The sequence below is a fragment of the Mastigoproctus giganteus genome, chromosome 4 (assembly GCF_048544385.1).
Source record: "Mastigoproctus giganteus isolate SK-2022 chromosome 4, ASM4854438v1, whole genome shotgun sequence".
In the NCBI taxonomy this organism is placed as follows: domain Eukaryota; kingdom Metazoa; phylum Arthropoda; class Arachnida; order Uropygi; family Thelyphonidae; genus Mastigoproctus; species Mastigoproctus giganteus.
The window spans coordinates 180,160,882-180,179,632 of NC_143578.1; the positions used below are offsets into that span (position 1 = coordinate 180,160,882).

General features: G+C 35.8%; 1 protein-coding gene across 1 annotated transcript in view; it reads left to right on the forward strand.

The window, feature by feature from the left end:
* LOC150087229 (dynamin-binding protein-like) overlaps positions 1–18,751 on the forward strand; it is a 427,088-nt gene that overhangs the window by 380,923 nt on the left and 27,414 nt on the right. The window contains exon 21 of the mRNA XM_090372415.1: positions 15,893–16,082. Coding sequence (XP_090228541.1) covers positions 15,893–16,082 — 190 coding nt within the window. The remainder of the gene's footprint in view (positions 1–15,892; positions 16,083–18,751) is intronic.

Below are 18,751 nucleotides of genomic sequence, written 5' to 3' on the forward strand. Positions count from 1 at the left end.
AATTTAAAAGACAAAATAGTAATAATCAGTGCTTAATTTGTAGCTAAAATGGAAACAGGATACATGAAATTGCAAGACAGAGATGTGATAATTTAATGTATCCAGAGCAAAAGCATATTCATTAAACTTGCAGAAAAAACTTAAATTAAATTAATATCCAAAAATTTCATTACTTCATACAGCATGTCATCCCCCACTTTTTCTTACTATTGAATACACCATGAATTGTCAAACTAATAGAGCAAGCTGATCTGTGAAAAGATCTAAATCTCCCAAGGACTTCCTAATTCATTTCACAAATATACGTGGTCTCAATTCTAATCTCAACGATGTCCATTTCCACTTGCAGTCTGCCAAACCCCATGTACTTTTTCTGACAGAATCTCAGTTATGTTGATTCAACTACTGCTCATCTCAGATGCCCAAATTATTCGCTGTATGATTCCTTTCACCTCAAAGGTGGTACTTGTGCATATGTCCGTTCTTATATTCCCTGTCAGAGACTTGGCAATTTGGAATCTCCTCTCTTTGATCTTCTCTGGCTTAAAATCTCTCTACCTCATTGTGTCAAATTCATCTGTTGTCTCTACCGTTCTCCCAACTCCACTAATCACTTGGAGCTCTTTGACTTCCTCTCTTTGCAACTTGACTTTCTCCAGTCCAACTTTCCTAACAGTGAGGTAATTTTCCTTGGTGATTTTAATGTTCACAACTCCAGCTGGCTTCCGTTTTCTAGTCACATCGACCCAGCAGGTCGAGATGCTGAGGCTTTTGCAATTACTAATGACCTAGCACAGATTGTTCATTTACCTACAAGAATACCGGACAATCCTAATGATTCAGTCAATACGCTTGATCTTTTTCTCACAAACAACCCTTCTAAGTACACGGTTGAAGTGAGAGGTCCTTTAGGCACTTCAGATCACAACTTGGTGATTGTCTCTTCTCCAATGGAACCTTTATCTCATGGTTATTCCCAACCTCGTGTTGTTTGGCATTACAAGAATGCAAAATGGGATGACCTGCGAGACTTCTTTTCTTCTTTTCCTTGGTCGGATTACTGTTTCAAAACTTCTGATGTCAACGTTTGCTCAGATCATGCCAGTGAAATTATTCTTGCAGGAATGGAATCCTTTATCCCACACTCCACTTTAAAATCTCGTCCTTTATCTAAACCTTGGTTTTCCAATAAAAGTGCTAAGGCTGTCCAAGAGAAGAATGTTGCATATCGTAATTGGCTTGTTTCTAATTCTTCAGTGTCATTTTCTGCCTACACCAAAGCTCGCAACAATTGTAAAGCAGTTATTAATCAGTCCAAACTAGAGTTTGAACAGGCTAAGAGTAGAAAACTTGCTTCTTGCCCTAATGGTACCCGAGCATTCTGGTCTCTTGCCAAAGCTGTTGGCCGCAACTTTTGCCCATCTCTGCTCCCACCTCTGTCCAAACCAGATGGTTCTGTTGTCATTTCAGCCAAGGATAAAGCTGACTTGCTAGCATCCCATTTTTCTTCCAGCTCATGTATTAATGATCTTGGAAAAACACCTCCCACCGTTCCCAACACGCTCCATTCAATGCCTCCTGTGGTCTTCCGTCAAAAGGATACCAGAAGGATTTTGATGAATCTGGATGCTAAGACAGCTCCAGGTCCTGATGGTATTTCTCCTCTTGTTCTCAAAACCTGTGCTCCTGAACTTACTCCTATTCTTTGCTGCCTTTTTTCACTTTCTTATTCCAAAGGTGTTTTTCCTTCTGCTTGGAAATTTGCTCATATCCGGCGAGTTCCTAAAAAGGGTGACAAATCCCTCCCATCCAATTATCGTCCCATTGCAATTACTTCTACTCTTTCTAAAGTAATGGAGAAATCAATTAACCGCCAATTCTTAAACTACCTAGAAACCTTCCGTCTGATCAACGATCGCCAGTATGGATTCCGTCACTGTCGATCCACTGGTGATATTCTGGCTTATGTTACCCATTTATGGACTAATTCAATGGAAAGATTCTGTGAAACACAAGTAGTTGCTCTTGACATCTCAAAGGCTTTTGATTGTGTTTGGCATAAAGGTCTTCTAAACAAGCTTCGATCTTATGGTTTGCCAACTGTTTATAGTAATTGGTTATCCAGTTTTCTCTGTGATCCCTCACTGAGGGTGATGGTAGATGGCGCTCGGTCTTCTAACTTCTCCACTAATGCCGGTGTCCCCCAAGGTTCAGTTCTTTCCCCCACTCTTTTCCTCTTATATATCAATGACCTTCTTCCATTGACTGGTAATCCTATCCATAGTTTTGCCGATGATAGCACATTGCATTCCACTTTCCATTTTGAGAAACTTTGTCCTGCTCAATCAGCTTCAACTTCTCAAAAATTTGCGACCAATTCCTTAAATGCCGATCTTCAGGTAATTCTCCAGTGGGGCAAAGACAACTTAGTTGATTTCAACCCTTCTAAAACTTAGTCTTGTCTTATATCTCGCAAAAAGGATTCTTCTGCTCCTATGCTTATCTTTAGTGACACTCCGATTTCTAGGCAAAATGATATATCTCTTTTGGGGATTACCCTGATTTCTAATCTCTCTTGGCAAAAGCACATTACAAATATTGCTTCCTCTGCATCTAAAAAACTTGGTTTTCTCTTTCGCTCTCGGCGTTACTTTTCTTCCAAACAGCTGCGCACTCTGTATAAATTGCAAATCCGCCCTGCCATGGAATATTGTTCCCACATCTGGGGTGGTGCTCCCAAAACCTCTCTCTCAGGCTTCTTGATTCCATTCAGAAGAAGGCAGTTAGGTTAATTAATGATTCATCTCTAACAGTCTCTCCACTTGCTTTCTCATAGACTCACTGTTTCTGCTGCATGCCTCTTTTACAGATACTTCCATGGGCACTGTTCTTCTGAATTGGCTTCCATAATTCCCGCTCTCTCTTTCAAAACAGTCCGAACATGTGCCGCCACCAGCCAACATCCATTTACTGTTCAACTTCAAACCCACAGAACCAACTTTTCATCCTCCTCATTTATTCATTCAACTGCTGTTTTCTGGAACAACCTTCCTTCATACATATTTCCTGAAAATTAAAGTCTACAGAAGTTCAAGTCCAATGTCAACAAATATCTTCTTTCGTGTTCTCAACCTCCAACCCAAGCACGGTACTAAGTACTATAGGTTCTCCTGAAAAAGGCCTCTGAGGTTGGGAAAATTCATATTTTAGCATTAAATCAGCTCACACCAACCATAAGAATAAGTATTTACTGTAACTAAAATATTTACATATTAAAATAAAATAAAATAAATATTTAAAAAAACTGCTATTATATTAAATTAAATTATATACATGTAAAAACATTAAAACTGTGATAAAATCCTTGAGATAAAATACACTCAAATAAACCGGATTAAAAGCGATAAAAACGATAAAAATCTCTGGAGCTTTCGGAAGCTTCCGCTTCCTTCCTCAGCAGTAACAAAACTTCCTGCAGCACGTCCATATATAACAGGCTCACGGTACCTATACATGTGCAGTCGGCGCATGGTCTGAACTGGAAGTGGAAATAGCTCGGGAACGTGTTAAGCAAACTATAGGTTCTAATACCCCTCGTGTATGGGGTTCACATAAAATAAAAAAAAATAATAATAAATAGTATTGATAGGACTCTCTTATTGTATCCAAATATACTTTATATCAATGCAAAATGTTGGGTCCAAATATAATCCATTCTTGCCAAATGTGACAATGTGTTATGGCCCATTATTTCATGATAAAAGAAAGCAAGCTTATACAGCATTAGCCAAAAAAAACTTGTCACAACACCTGTCCATCCTCCCCTCTAATAATTTGTCTAATCCCTCTTTAAATTTGTGAAACTACCCCTTCTATATTGCCAAATGAAATTGTCTTCCTGTGATAAATTATCCTCTTGCTGAAAGTAAATTTTCACACATGCAACCATTCTTCTCAAATTAAATTTATGCCCCTTATTTGTATTATGTGAACAAGAGTAAGGATGCCATCAACATTTATCGTACTCAATCCATTGAAAGCTTTAAATTGCAATTTGCAGACCTAAAGGCTTTCTTGGAAAGAATATCCTATTGTACCCTTGACTAATCTTGATGCTCTTTGCACTCATTCCAACTGATCCATAGACTTCTGGACTGGTATCTAAGCCTTGAGACGTGGTCTAACCATTGCCTTATACAACAGGATAATCATCTTTTTCCAGCTGACAAAATTCTTATATATAATTGACAGAATCCTATGAGCTGTCCTAGCAGCCTGTCTGCACTGCTCAGAGAACTTCATGTCTGACTGAACAATTGCCCCACCAAGTCTTTTTTCATCCTCACTACAACCCAGTTGGTATGTCAATTGGTGTACCTTTGTATACTCCCCATATAGTGTACCTTTGTTAATGTTAAGCCTCAATTGCCTCTTCTCAACCCATCTGCCTAAGTTTTCTAGTTTGTGATTATCACAACTAATATCAACAGTTATTTTAATAAAAACTAACGCTGCAATCAGTAGGGTTTTTTTTTTTTTTTTTTTGTCACAATAATATATAAATATCAAAAATAAAGTAACAGCTTTGTAGTAAAAATAGTCGTTTTTTTTTTTAATGTAACTTTCTTAACATAACTAGATAAGTTAGACAGTAATATTCGTTGTGCTCTGAATCTGGAAGATGATTTTCATATTGTTGATAACTATTAATTAAAATTTTAAAAATATTTATAAAATTATTTTAATACATAAAGGTTAGAAGCTTATAACAGAGCAACAGTTGGATTATTGTCCTTGTATTTTTGTAGTCATTATGTGCATTATAAAAGGGAAATTTCATATTCATGATAGTTTTTTTTTTAAAAAATAGCTCAATAATGCATAATAACATGTTTGCTTATGAGTGTTTCAGGTTAATTATTATTATTTTTTGCTCATCAGCAGTACTATATAGGATGTGTAAAGATAACAGCTACTTGTAAAGATAGATACTTGATAACAGCAGTAGTCAGCTATTAAAAATTTTTTAATAGCATTAGCATTAGTAGAGGCATACGATACAGGAAGGCAGCATCAGCCAAAAAAAAATAAAAATACCTCCCATTCACCCCTCCATTTGTTCCAAATGCCTGTCCAGCTCAGCCTTAAATTTATTTAGGCTATCAACTTCCACAACAAAAGATGGAAGTCTGTTCCACCAATCAATCACCCGCTGGCTAAAGGCAAACTTCTACACATCCATTCTACAACTGTCTTTCCTCAATTTGAATCTATGCCCCCTCAGGTTCTTAATCTGAGCAAGAGGAAGAATCCCATCAGCATGTTCAACCCATTCGAGGCCTTATACACCTCAATCAGATCACCTCACAGGTGCCTACTTTCCAGGTGCTGCAATTTGCAGAACTTAAGCCTTTCTTGGTAAGCACCCCCTTTGTTCCCCTCAATGTAGAATGTTTTGCCAATATCATTACTTTTCCTTTCAGATTATTTCCCAATAACCTGGTGGAGGAGTTAATTTTTCCACCATATGCCCTTGTTTAAAAATAAGGAAAGTAACTATCACATTGTTTTTTGTTATTAAAAAGCTTCATATATGTCATTCCATATTTTATATATACAGTCCCATTTTTTATACCATCCCATTCTTGATATATACCATCCCACTTTTTTGAAGCTTCATATATATAATTTTTTCATGAAGATCCCTCTTTTATAGCCAACATATAGAATAAAAAAGAAAACAAGGAAAAAAGTGTGTTATAGCAAACCATGCATGCGAAAACTCTAAATTGAGTGTTTGCAAAAACATTGGTTTTTTCATAAAATTTACAGTAACAAACAATTCAATTACACAAGCTTGGTTTGCAGTAACATAAGTTTGTTATATCATATACCTTATAGAATTGGCTGCTGATAATGGAATTAAGAGAGCACAAAACACCAAACCTAGCAGGACTTTTAATTTCATTTGGCTGCATTGTTACCGTAGATAAAGAGATTCTATTTCTGTTAGTACGAATTAGTGAGCTTTTGATTGAATTTTGTGGAAACATTGCTTCCAGATTACTGTATGACATTGCAAACACAACCACTTACTTTTTTCTAAATGGATTCTACTGGGATAAAGTGTTTACCCAGTAGAATAACAGTAAATATGAGACTTAAGTTCACTTAAAGGCCTTTCATTATCAGCAACATCACTGACTGCCATTACTTGAAAACAGTGAAGTATCTGAATGGAGCACAAGAAACCAAAGCACAACTTTTAATTTCTTTTTTCATTTCTCGTTGTTCTTGTTTATACTTTTGAATGACCACCGGGTGAGAGGAGTTTACAATAAATCCTAGATACAGTCATTAATTGTACAGTGGTACCTTGGTTTGCGAGCATAATTCATTCTGGAAACGTACTCGTAATCCAAAGCACTCGTATATCAAAGCGAATTTCCCCATAAGAAATAATGGAAACCCAGATGATTTGTTCCAAAACTCAAAAATATTCATATACTGTAAAAATGATTAATACAAAATACATACGTTTTTATATTTTTAATATTTAAATTTAATATACATAAAGCAATCGAATTTATTAATTATTGGGTAGGATGACTTTCACTGTCTCTAACGGAATCACTGCCATCTGTTGACTTTTTCTTTTTGTGCGACTTTAACAAGGAATCTTTCCATTGACACTTGCTTTTGCCTCCTTTTAAGGATTTCACGGAAATCAGATTCATCGCTCGCACTATTACAAAATGAGGAGGCACGCTTGATACACATAAACAAAGCTGTGCGCGTGTAGCAACTGAATAAACAACACTGTAAAGGCAGAGATACACTTCACATTTTACTAAAGCACATTTCTAGAGGTTACCACCATAAAACAATAAAAAACAATTTCCAGTTGCATTCCTGCTAGTGGAATCTGTTATAAACTGGTAGTAAACTCGATCTAATTGCATTTGCGATTATACTAGCTGGAATTGTTGATTTTTACGTTATTATGGTGAAATGTGTTTCCCCTTCACTGATATAAAAAAAACCATAAATACATTTTCAGAATCTTCTCTTCATTCCTATCGTGTTGCGTTCGGTTGGGGTGATTTTGCATTCGACTGCCATTTCTTGTAAACACAAAGGCGAATCGTGCATAAGCGAATTCGGTTCGTGTTATATAAGATATCATTCCCGTATTTATAAATCATGTATGATCGAATTCGCGTAGTGTAAACACGTGTTATACGAGGACTGTCTGTACTCGTATTGCAAGACCTCGCTCGTTTATCAAGTTAAAATTTATTAAAAATTTTTGCTCGTCTTGCAAAACACTCGCATACCAAGTTACTCGTAATCCAAGGTACCACTGTATTTAGCAGTCATAGCTCGAACCATGGTCCACTCAAAGATTGTGCGCTACTGCACTCTCGTTCCTGAAAACTCGGGTATATAGGTGAACAGATTTTATTCCTGCAAATACACATTTTGAAAATGTTCTTAAAGTAAACTGAGTCTCAATGGGTTCATATTAAAAAAATATATATATTTTGCATAAAACTTACAAAAATTCACTTAGGGTAGATTTCAATCCCACATGACTGATGAAGAGTTAACATATATAGCTTCTAGTGATTAGGCAAGGGCGGGCCATCCCGAGGGTGAAAGGTGTGCACTGCACCCAAGCACCAAAGTTCAAGGGGTTGCCCGAAAACCTGAAACTTACATACACATATGAAGAAAATTTTAAACAGGGTGGGGAATGCTATTACTATACATGTCTCAGAAATTAAGCACTGATAATTACTATTATCTGTGATGTTTTAAATTATAATAACTAACTTTTTCTAAATACATTCTGTTGGAGCAGAGTGTTTAAAGAAATAAACAAATATGAGAAACTCTTTGTACAAGAACCGTTTATATCAAAATTCACCTTATGATTTATGTGGTTTGGTTTTATATGAGTGAATTGGGAAAAGTGCTAAGTTTTTTGCATCATTTCATTAAAATTAATAAAATTAAGACTTTGAAAGAATGATAGCCATGAACCATAACAAGGCATTTAAAGATTATCCTTAGTTGGTCTAAAAGACTGACCCTGAAGTGAGAGATCGTGTGTGTGTGTGTGTGTGTGTGTGAGTGAGTGAGTGAAGTATTTGGTGCCATAGTGAAGGAATTGTGTTTGCCACAATTCCTAGACAAATTTGTTTCAAGATTTGCGAGAATTTGAACTGGTAAAGGAATGTTAATGCTCCAGATGCACATGCCTAAAAGTCAAGCCTGGTGCATGATGTGAGTCCTCCGTGATATCATGGATATGTTTGGAATAAAGGCAGTAAATGATTTAAAATTGAGAACTTTTTAATATATTCATTATCTTGATATATTCATAGTGGATACAAATATATTCATATTTAATATATTCATAGTGGATATAAAAATAATGTGATTTTTTAATTAATGCTTTAATTTATTTTTTATAAATTAACATTAAACCAGGATTAAAAATTATTACAATTAGTTGATATTTTCATAAGTATATAAAAGTTTTAAAATACAAGTTTAAGAATAAAATCCTTAAGTCATAAGGTTTTCAATATACATTTTGTTTTAAAAATTATTTCAAAAAAATCAATTTGTGAGAAAGATTTGCTTTCGCTACTTTCCTGCTCATGATTGAAATTTCTGCAATCAAGCACATATTATAGCATTAGTAGAGGCATATGATGCAAGAAAGCAAGCTTATGCAGCATTGGCCAAAAAAAAAAAGAAAAAAAAAAAAAAAAAACACTTCCACCCCTCTGTTCGTTCGAAATACCTGTCCAGCTGAGCCTTAAATTTATTTAGGCTAACTTCCACAACAAGGGATGGAAGTCTGTTCCACCAACCAACTACCCGCTGGCTAAAGACAAATTTCCGCACGTCTATCATACATCTGTCTTTCCCCAATTTGAATTTATGCCTTCTCAGGTGATCATTCTGAGCAAGAGGAAGAATCCCATCAGCATTGAGCATGCTCAAACCATTCAAGGATTTATACACTTCTATCAGATCACCTCGCTGGTGCCTAGTCTCCAGACACTGTAATTTGCAAAACTTAAGCCTTTCTTTGTAAGAGCACCCCTTTGTTCCATTCACTAATCTTGTTGCCCTTCTCTGTACTCATTCCAGCAGCTCTACATTCTTCTTGAAATGAGGGGTCCAGACCTGTATACAGTACTCTAGGTGTGGCCTGACCATTGCCTTATACAAGGGAATAATCACCTCCCTATCCCTGCTAGAAAAATTCCTGTATATCATTGACAAGGTACTATGAGCTACTCTTGTAGCCCGTCTGCACTGCTCAGAGAACTTCATATCTGCCTGCACAATTACCCCCCAGGTCCTTTTCATTCTCTACCACTGTCAGTGTAGTACCACAGAGTTGCTCTGGGGTTGCTGTTTCCCATATGTAGTACTTTACATTTGTCAATGTTAAACTTCATTTGCCACCTCTCAGCCCATCTGCTCAACCTTTCCAGATCCTGTTGCAGCAGCATAGTGTCAGTAGTGTCCTTGCCAACCCTGCCAACCTTTGTATCATCTGCAAACTTGGACATTAAGCTTGATATACCATCATCAATATCATTTATAAATACAGAAAACAATAATGGACCCAACACTGAACCCTAAGGAAACTCCACTAATAACATTAATCCACAATGAGCAGTGTCCATTGATTACCACTCTGTCTTCTCCCCCCCCACCTCAACCCCCCCTTTATCCATAGCAGCAATTTTGCCTCCAATGCCACACTGCTCCAATTTGTGCAGCAGTCTTCCATGTGCAAACAGTATCAAAAGCCTTTCTAAGATCCAAGTATATAATATCAAAGGTATTCCCTGCATCCAGTTCTTTTGTGACTGCATCATAGTATCCAATCAAATTGGTCAGGCAAGACTTCCCCTTATCAAAAACCATGCTGTGTCCGAGCTATAACTGAAGTCTTGTCTAGATGATCCTGCAGTGCTTCTTTAACCAGTGCCTCCATTAATTTTTCCTGGAACAGAAGTTAAACCCACAGGTCTATAATTACTTGTGTCAGCCTTTGATCCTCCTTTGTGAATTGGGGTCCACATTTGCACATCTGCAGTCTATGGGTACCTCCCCCTGAATCCAAGGAAGCTCTCACAATTATGCCTAAGGGGTTTGCTTACTTCCTTTGCTGCCTCCTTTACTATAACTGGATAGGTCCCATCCATCCCCAGGTGACTTTCTTGTGTTTTATCTTCGACAATTTTCTCGTCCACTTTACTCATAAGTCAAGAATCAGATTGCAAATAAGTTCTACTTATATATATGTGAATAATGCAAATATGCAAACTATATATATGAATCAGATTGCAAATAAGTCTACAGTAAAATCTGCCAATGAAATCAATAATGTTCTCTATTGATGTTATAATAAAGGTGCTGTATTTAGTGTGTGAGGCTGTGCTAGTTGAATGTTAGCACTAAAAAAAATAGCAATAAGACTTAAAATAAGAATTAAACTTACATAATCAGCTGTGTAGAATGTAAAAGTCCCACTAATAACAATTGGACCAAACATCATTAATCAAAAAACTTGTAATCTGAATTTTTTACCCATAAGAAAGTTATACTATCAACTTACTAGAAGATGAAAATGCACAAGGCATAATTTTCTTATGGGTTTGGGTAATAACTATATAATATTGGTGTAGTTACACCATAGTTTACCCATAAATTTGAACTACGTATGTAGTGTAAAAAGGCATTTGTTTTTAATTGTATCTCATATTGTGGTTGCCTTCACAATAAGATAGCTGGTATCGCTCTATTTAAAAAATAAATGACGCTTCTCTAGTAGAGAAGAAACTGCTGTTATTTATATTCAGTGGATACCACCACCCAGACAATCGTTTCAAAGCTATTTGGCTTCATCACCAGTGAGTGGGGCAGGTACCCTGGTAATGCAAACATGCATCACAGATGCCATCATAACCACAGTATGAGATACAATTAAAACTGTGCCTTTTACGCTACATACGTAGTTCAAATTTATGGGTAAAACTGTGGTGTATCTACACTGATATTATATAGTTAATTACCTAAAACCCATAAGAAAATTATGCCTTATGCATTTCATCTTCTATTACATTACTATTTATACACCATTTTGGCATGTTGCATTACCAGGGTACTTGCCCACTCACTGATGATGAAGCCAAATAGCTTCGAAACAATCGTCTGGGTGGTTGGTATCCACTGAAAATAAAATAACAGCAGTCTTCTCTACTAGAGAAGTTTTTATTTATTTGATTTAGTGCAATACCAGCTATCTCATTGTGAAAGCAACCACAATATGAGATACAATTAAAAACAATGCCTTTCACACTACATATGTAGTTCAAATTTTATGGGTAAACTATGGTGTATCTACACCGATATTATATAGTTAACTATCAACTAAACACACTTCAAACTGAAAACTGTGATACATAAGATATGAAATCAAATCAAAAAATAAAATTAATATTAGACATCTATGGTCCCCTAGAAGTAATTTTTCCAAACGGTGATGTTCATCTTTATTACAAACACATGGCATTCTCGATAAATACTTAATAAATAATTCCTCGATAAATACTTAATAAATAATTCCTCGATAAATAATTCCTAATACTCAGATCTGATTTTTATTCTGGATGTACTTCTCAACTTCCAGCAAAATCAAGAATGCAGTTCAAAAGTCAAAACTTAAAGGAATATTAACATTTACACATCACTTTGATTGCAATTTAAATTCCAAGATTTTCTTTTTTTTTCAGCATTTTGTGCATGCCAACACAGCTGTCACTGGGTTAAAAATATTGAGTGAAGAATTTTGTTGGAACCATTCAGTGGCCAAAGCTTTGTGTACTGATAATTTATAATTTCAGTGCAATTTAAAACTTATATCTGGTTAACTGTGGGGAATATGAGTTGGAAATGAATTATTCTTGGTGTTAGCTACAAAATGATTCCATTTATTGTATGAAGAGATGGTTAATGTGATTTCAGTGCATGAAAAGACTTACAGTACCTCCTACTATGGTAGGTACTTTTCTGCTGGAGCAGCACCTTTAATTTAAAGTGTATGGTGCAATACTGAGACAACTTTTAAGTTCCTCCATTGAGCTAGGCCTAAGACTTGTGCATGGCCATGTGTAAGGAATTGTGGGTTTCAGCATGTATACTGCCACAACTGCAGAGCCAATTGTGAACTGTTGTCAAAAATACGGCTACCTTAATGATTCAACATGTATGCAGTCACAATGAATATGTAAACTCTTCTGGCCTCAGCCACTCAAGAATAATAAACAGAATTTTTTTTTTTGAGGTGCTAACTGGAAGTGGTATCATACAGTAATTCTTGTCTTAAATGGACATACATTTTAATTTATATAATGGGCTTCTGTGCCACTGAAATTGTATTATTACTTAAAGGATATATTCTGTTTTTGAAGGTAGAAATTAAATATTGTTTACTTGTAAATCTTTGGAACTATATTTAAATGGCTTTGTATGGTATGTCTGTGTACAAAACCTGAAGTTTTGACATTTATAAGACTGGTAAAATAACAGTGAATGTTTACTGTTATTTACTTGCATGAGTTTGTCTTTGCTTTTTTTATTTTTTTTTATTTTGAGTCTTTAACAAATTATTACTTTTATAGAAATTTAAAAATTAAGTTAAAGATTGTGGAATGAATTAAAATGTAATAAGAATCACTGAACATTTGATGTTCAGTGACCCTTCATTCCATTAATATTCTTAATGGAACTTACGTGGCCTAATTGATTTCACATCTCATTGTTAGCCACTTAGACCAGATGATGATCGTCAAAAGCTTTATGATCCAGATCTTTAGTTTTCCTCAGTTTTAATTTCATTACAACTGTAAAAAAATATTTTAATGAAATGATGTAAAAATTGCACACTTTCCTCAAGGGAGTTAATTATTTTAATTTTGATTACTACACTGGCATAAGTCAAACTGAATAGGTTATGAGTGTGTCCCAGTATAAACTTTTTCTATGTAATTAATTCAGTAATTTAATAACAAATCAAGTTTTTTCCCCCCTGAAGCTGAATTAATGGATATATAACCATCATAAATTGGAATTCATTCTGTTTTAGATTACTTTTTCTTTTTATTGGGTTTAATGCACTTTTGATTTGCATGTGTTATGCTTTTATTTGCATGCTTTTGGTTGTTAAATGTGCCTTATGCCTGATGCTTGGATGTTTTTTACTAATAAATAATATTTTCCATTGTTTTACAAAGACTTCATTTCTTTATACTGTGTGCTTTCTTCATTATTCTACTAAATTAATCCATATCTACCCCTTCATGCACGCTACTAAAAAATTTATATTACTTTTTTGAGCTTTTTTTAAATTTTGGTTACTAATCAATTTTATTATTATTTTTTTTTTTTTTTAAGAGTTCTCATATTTTGAAATTTATGCTCTGAAGTACACTGCCAGGACCCTTTATTAGGACAACAAAGGCTTGGATTATATGTAACAATCTACATTGTTACAGAAATGTATACATCAAAGAAGTGATATGCAGGATAGTGCTATATGTGATTGATACTGAGATCAGTTCACCTAATTAATGCTGAGGTCAATTCACTGACAATAGACAAAATCTATGGATTTGCAAAGAGGCATGATTGTCAGTCTGCATTTAGCAGGTGCTATAACAGAGAGGACATGTGCACCTTTTCAGTGTTCAAAGACTAGTGGGTATTTGAGTCTTTAACAAACAAAAACACCTGGCTAAAATGTAAAATGCAACTGTGGCTAAAATGTAAGGTTATGCAGCAAGGTCTCAAATTTTCTGGAAGAAATTATCTAGTGTAATCATCCTCAAATGATGAGATGTTTAACTTCTACATTTAATACATGGACATCATATCCTGTAAAGTAAGGGTGGCTCAAATTTTTGCTGGCTAACCATATGTAGAGCCCTAAAATGCTGTATCAGAGTTAGAGGTCTGTACGGGAGCCATTGATCTCATGCTGGAAGCATCATATAGTCTAATGAGTTCCAGTTTACACTTCTCAATACTGCTGGAAGAGTGCACTTATACAAGAAACTACACAAGACACTAGAACCATACTGTTATGTACCAACATTATCAGCTGCTGGAGGAAGTATAATGGTGTTGAGTGTGTTTGTTGCTACCTCTTGGTCTCCTGATTCCACTGGAGGGCACTGTTAATGTCTGAGCATATCCGGATATCATCATGGATCAGTGCACCTGGCACTGTTGCACTTTTATAGACAAGGCTAGTTTCAAAATGACAGTGTAACCATCCGTCATGCCAAATGTATGAAAGAGCAGTTTGAGGAAAACTTCAAACATCTGTCATGTCCAGCCTAATCCTTGGATCTCAATACCAATAAACATCTGTGGGATGAACTGGAAAGTTGTCTTCATCAGCACAGACTTCTGTCTGCTTCACTCCCTGAGTTGAGCAAAGTTTTATTGTATAACTGGTCCAATATTCCTCCTGTCACTATTGAACACCTTATGGCTCCATGATGCATTGTTATACTGATTCAGGCCAACAGTGGTCCAAGGCTCTGTTAGCTCACTGTCGTAATAAATTGTCCAGGCAGTTTATTTGTTAAAAAATAAACAGTAGTTGTTCAATTAAGTATTTCTGTTATTTAAAAATGTGAAAAAAATAGAGCATATTACTAGTTTTCAAACTAGTATAAAAAGCTTAAAAGTAGATTTTTCTTTTGAGTCTCTGAGTTTGAACATTGTTTATATATATATATATAAACAATATATGGAATTTTTCTGTATACATGTAGTTTCTGTCATTGGATATGTCTACTGGCTTACTGAAAAGACAGAACTAATGGTAATAGTACTCATATATACTCATTTTGTGTAAATGGGGTGTGTGTGTTGTGTTATAGGTAATGGTAATGGTATAGCAGCTTAGCTAACAGTAGGCCAAATTAGGATAGAAATAGACACTCCTGTCCTCATATAAACTAATAGTTCAGAGTGTGGAAATAATTAGTTGGAAGAAAGTGAACAGTATATGAAGAAATATAAAGTTGGTGCTTGGGTTATCCAGGAGAGCAATTTTTAATCCATGCCAGTAACAGTCCTCTACATTGTAGATGTGGATCAGTAAATATTGCATATATATGATAAACATATCTTATATTTATCTTATTTTTTAATATATAATATTAAAATAACCTTATACTTATAGGTAACTGGCTGATATATGTGAAATGGTATCTCATTAGCATGTCATCCCATTTCTCTATTTCAGTATAATATTTGAAACATTATAGGCTGCATATATGGACTATCCCTGTATATACTGAAATAGTGAAATTATTTCTTCATTCATATACTCTTCACTTTCCTCCATAATCTTGCCTCTTGTTAGCTAAACTGCTATACCATTGTGTATGACCACAAGACACGACATGTACACAAAATGAGTCTCTATGAATATATATTTGAGTTTATTAACACAAACTCCATAGTATTTGTTCTCTGTCAGTCAGAAGGTATAAAATTCAGGAATTTATTAAATTAAGTAATTAAAATTGTGATTAATTTCCTCAAGAATTTCTTTTAGAATGCAAGAAATGTTCATTCAAAATGATTTAATCATAATTTTCTAACATTTGAAAATTTATATCATCAGCTTGTCTCTTTGATGCTGCCATTTTTTATGTCATAGAGAGTCAGTATGATTCAGTCATTCCTTTCTAGAGTTACATATGCAGTGAACTCTTTGCTACTATTTTTAACTTTCTTGACCGCAAATTATAAGATTCTTAACAAATTGTATTTTGAATAGGCATTACAGAATCCGAGCCAACGTGTCTTTTTGAAATCACGTTACCAACCAAACCATCTTTATTATGCAAAAGAAGCATATCAGGCTGTGGATCATCTGGACATTACGCTTCAGAAAGGAGATGTGGTAGGTGTAATTAAACATCAGGATCCAATGGGAAGTAGTCAGCGCTGGTTTGTTGATAGTGGAAGTAAGTATGCATAATACATACTCTTTAACTGTATACTGGTAGAAGGGATTTCTGTTGAGGATTGCCAAATCTGGGACTCCAAATTTTGAAATCTTTTCAAATTAAAGACAGTGGCAGCTTCAGTTCTGTTTTGGAATAGCATTAGCAGAGGCATATGTTTATGCAGCATCAGCCAAAACAAAAAAAAAAAAATCCCATTTCACATTTAATAGCATTTTCCAATCGCTTTAAAAGTTTGTCCAGTTGTTCGTTGAATTTATTTAAGCTATCAACTTCCACAACAACAGAATTTTTGCTGATGCTGTCGAGGCAGTGTTAGGTGGGTCGTAAAACTGCTAGTTGGGAGGGATACAAGGACTAATAGATTAACAGTAGCCACTGGCAGAGGTGGAAGTGATTCTTGCACTGCTTCTATTGAAATGAGCAGAAGCCTGAAAAACAAGATGCAGGATATTTCAGAGACTGCTGGGAGTCATTGCGGTACAAGTAAACACATGGGTTGTGTTAGGGTAGCTAAGAATAGAAACAGGTGCATGTATACCTGTGTGTACACCAATGCTAGGAGTTTGGCAAATAAATTTGATGAATTTGAGGTATTGCTCAAAACATCAAAGGCAGATATTGTTGGGATATCAGAGACGTGGTGTCACACAGATATAAGTAATGCGGAACTGGAATTTGGGGAATACAACGTGTATAGAAAGGATAGACAGGACAGGAGGGGAGGAGGGGTTATGCTATTAATTAAGAAACACATAAAGTCCAAGGAAGTGAAGCCAGTCGACATCGATGGACAGGGCAGTGTCGAGTCAGTTTGGTGTGACATAAGCATAGGGAAATCAAAATTGAGAGTAGGAGTGTGCTATAGGCCTAATGACTCTGATGAGTATAATAAGATATTGTACAGGGAAAGAGAGTGGGCCAGTAAATCAGAGAGTCTTATAATGGGGGATTTTAATTTCCCAGATATTGACTGGAATTTGGGGGCTGGTTACTCACACACTAGCAGGACTTTTGTGGATTTATTGGATGATTGTTTTCTACATCAGCATGTTCGGGAGGCAACTAGAGGGAGTAATACTCTTGATTTGATTATCAGCAGTGATTCTTCATGCATTAAGAATCTGCAGATAAATGAACCGCTAGGTGGCAGTGATCACAGTGTGCTGAAGTGGGATTTACTCAAGGAGGTAACTACCATCAGAGGTAAAGGGAAGGGTTTTTGTTTTCGTAAAGGCGACTATGATGGTCTGAGACAGTATTTAAATTCTATACAGTGGGACCAACTGATGATGTTACCAACAGCAAATTGAAAATGGGAAGCATTCAAGGAACTAATCTTGGAAGCTACTAGGCTTTACATACCAACCAAGAAATATTGTTCAAGGTTCAGGCCTAAATGGTTGTCAGATGAACTAATGAGACATATGGCAGAGAAGAAAAATTCATGGGATACATACAAATTAATGAGTGACATGGAAGCCTATGATAGATATAAGTTGGTCTGTAACCAAGTCACAAAGGAGATTAGGCAGGCAAAGGCAGACTACGAAAAATCCTTGGCAAAGGATGCAAAGAAAAACAGAAAAGAGTTCTTTACATATTTAAACTCGAGAAGGAAAGGGATGAATCAGATTGGTCCACTGGATATTGATGGTTCAGCAGTTGAGGATCCTGCTCAGGTGGCTAACAATCTAAACGAGTATTTTGCATCTCCATTCACGCATGAGGAGTTATTCAGGAAGGAGAATGATGTAGGTAAAGTAAACATTGGCAGTGAGCTGGATGATTTTGTAATAACTGAGAGGAAAGTGGAGGAGAGATTGTTGAGGATAAACATAAAAAAGGCACCTGGGGTGGATGGGATCTATCCAGTTATATTAAAGGAGGCAGCAAAGGAAGTAAGCAAACCCCTAGCCATAATTATGAGAGCTTCTTTGGACTCAGGATAGGTACCCATAGACTGGAGATGTGGAAATATAACCCCAATTCACAAAGGAGGATCAAAGGCTGACACAAGTAATTATAGACCTGTTAGTTTAACTTCTATTCCAGGTAAATTAATGGAGGCACTGGTTAAAGAAGCACTGCAGGATCATCTAGACAAGAATTTAGTTATAGCTCAGACGCAGCATGGTTTTGTTAAGTGCAGGTCTTGCCTGACCAATTTGATTGGATACTATGATGTAGTCACAAAAGAACTGGATGCAGGGAATAACTTTGATATTATATATTTGGATCTTAGAAAGGCTTTTGATACTGTTGCACATGGAAGACTGCTGCACAAATTGGAGCAGTATGGCATTGGAGGCAAATTGCTGCTTTTTATAAGGGGATGGTTGAGAGGCAGAAGACAGAGAGTGGTAATCAATGGACACTGCTCAACGTGGACTAATGTTATTAGTGGAATTCCTCAGGGTTCAGTGTGGGGTCCGTTGTTGTTTTCGGTGTTTATGAATGATATTGATGATGGGATATCAAGTTTAATGTCCAAGTTTGCAGATGATACAAAGGTTGGCAGGGTTGTTAAGGACACTACTGACGCTATGCTGCTGCAACAGGATCTGGAAAGGTTGAACAGATGGGCTGAGAGGTGGCAAATGAAGTTTAACATTGACAAATGTAAAGTACTACATATGGGAAACAGTAACCCCAGAGCAACGTATCAA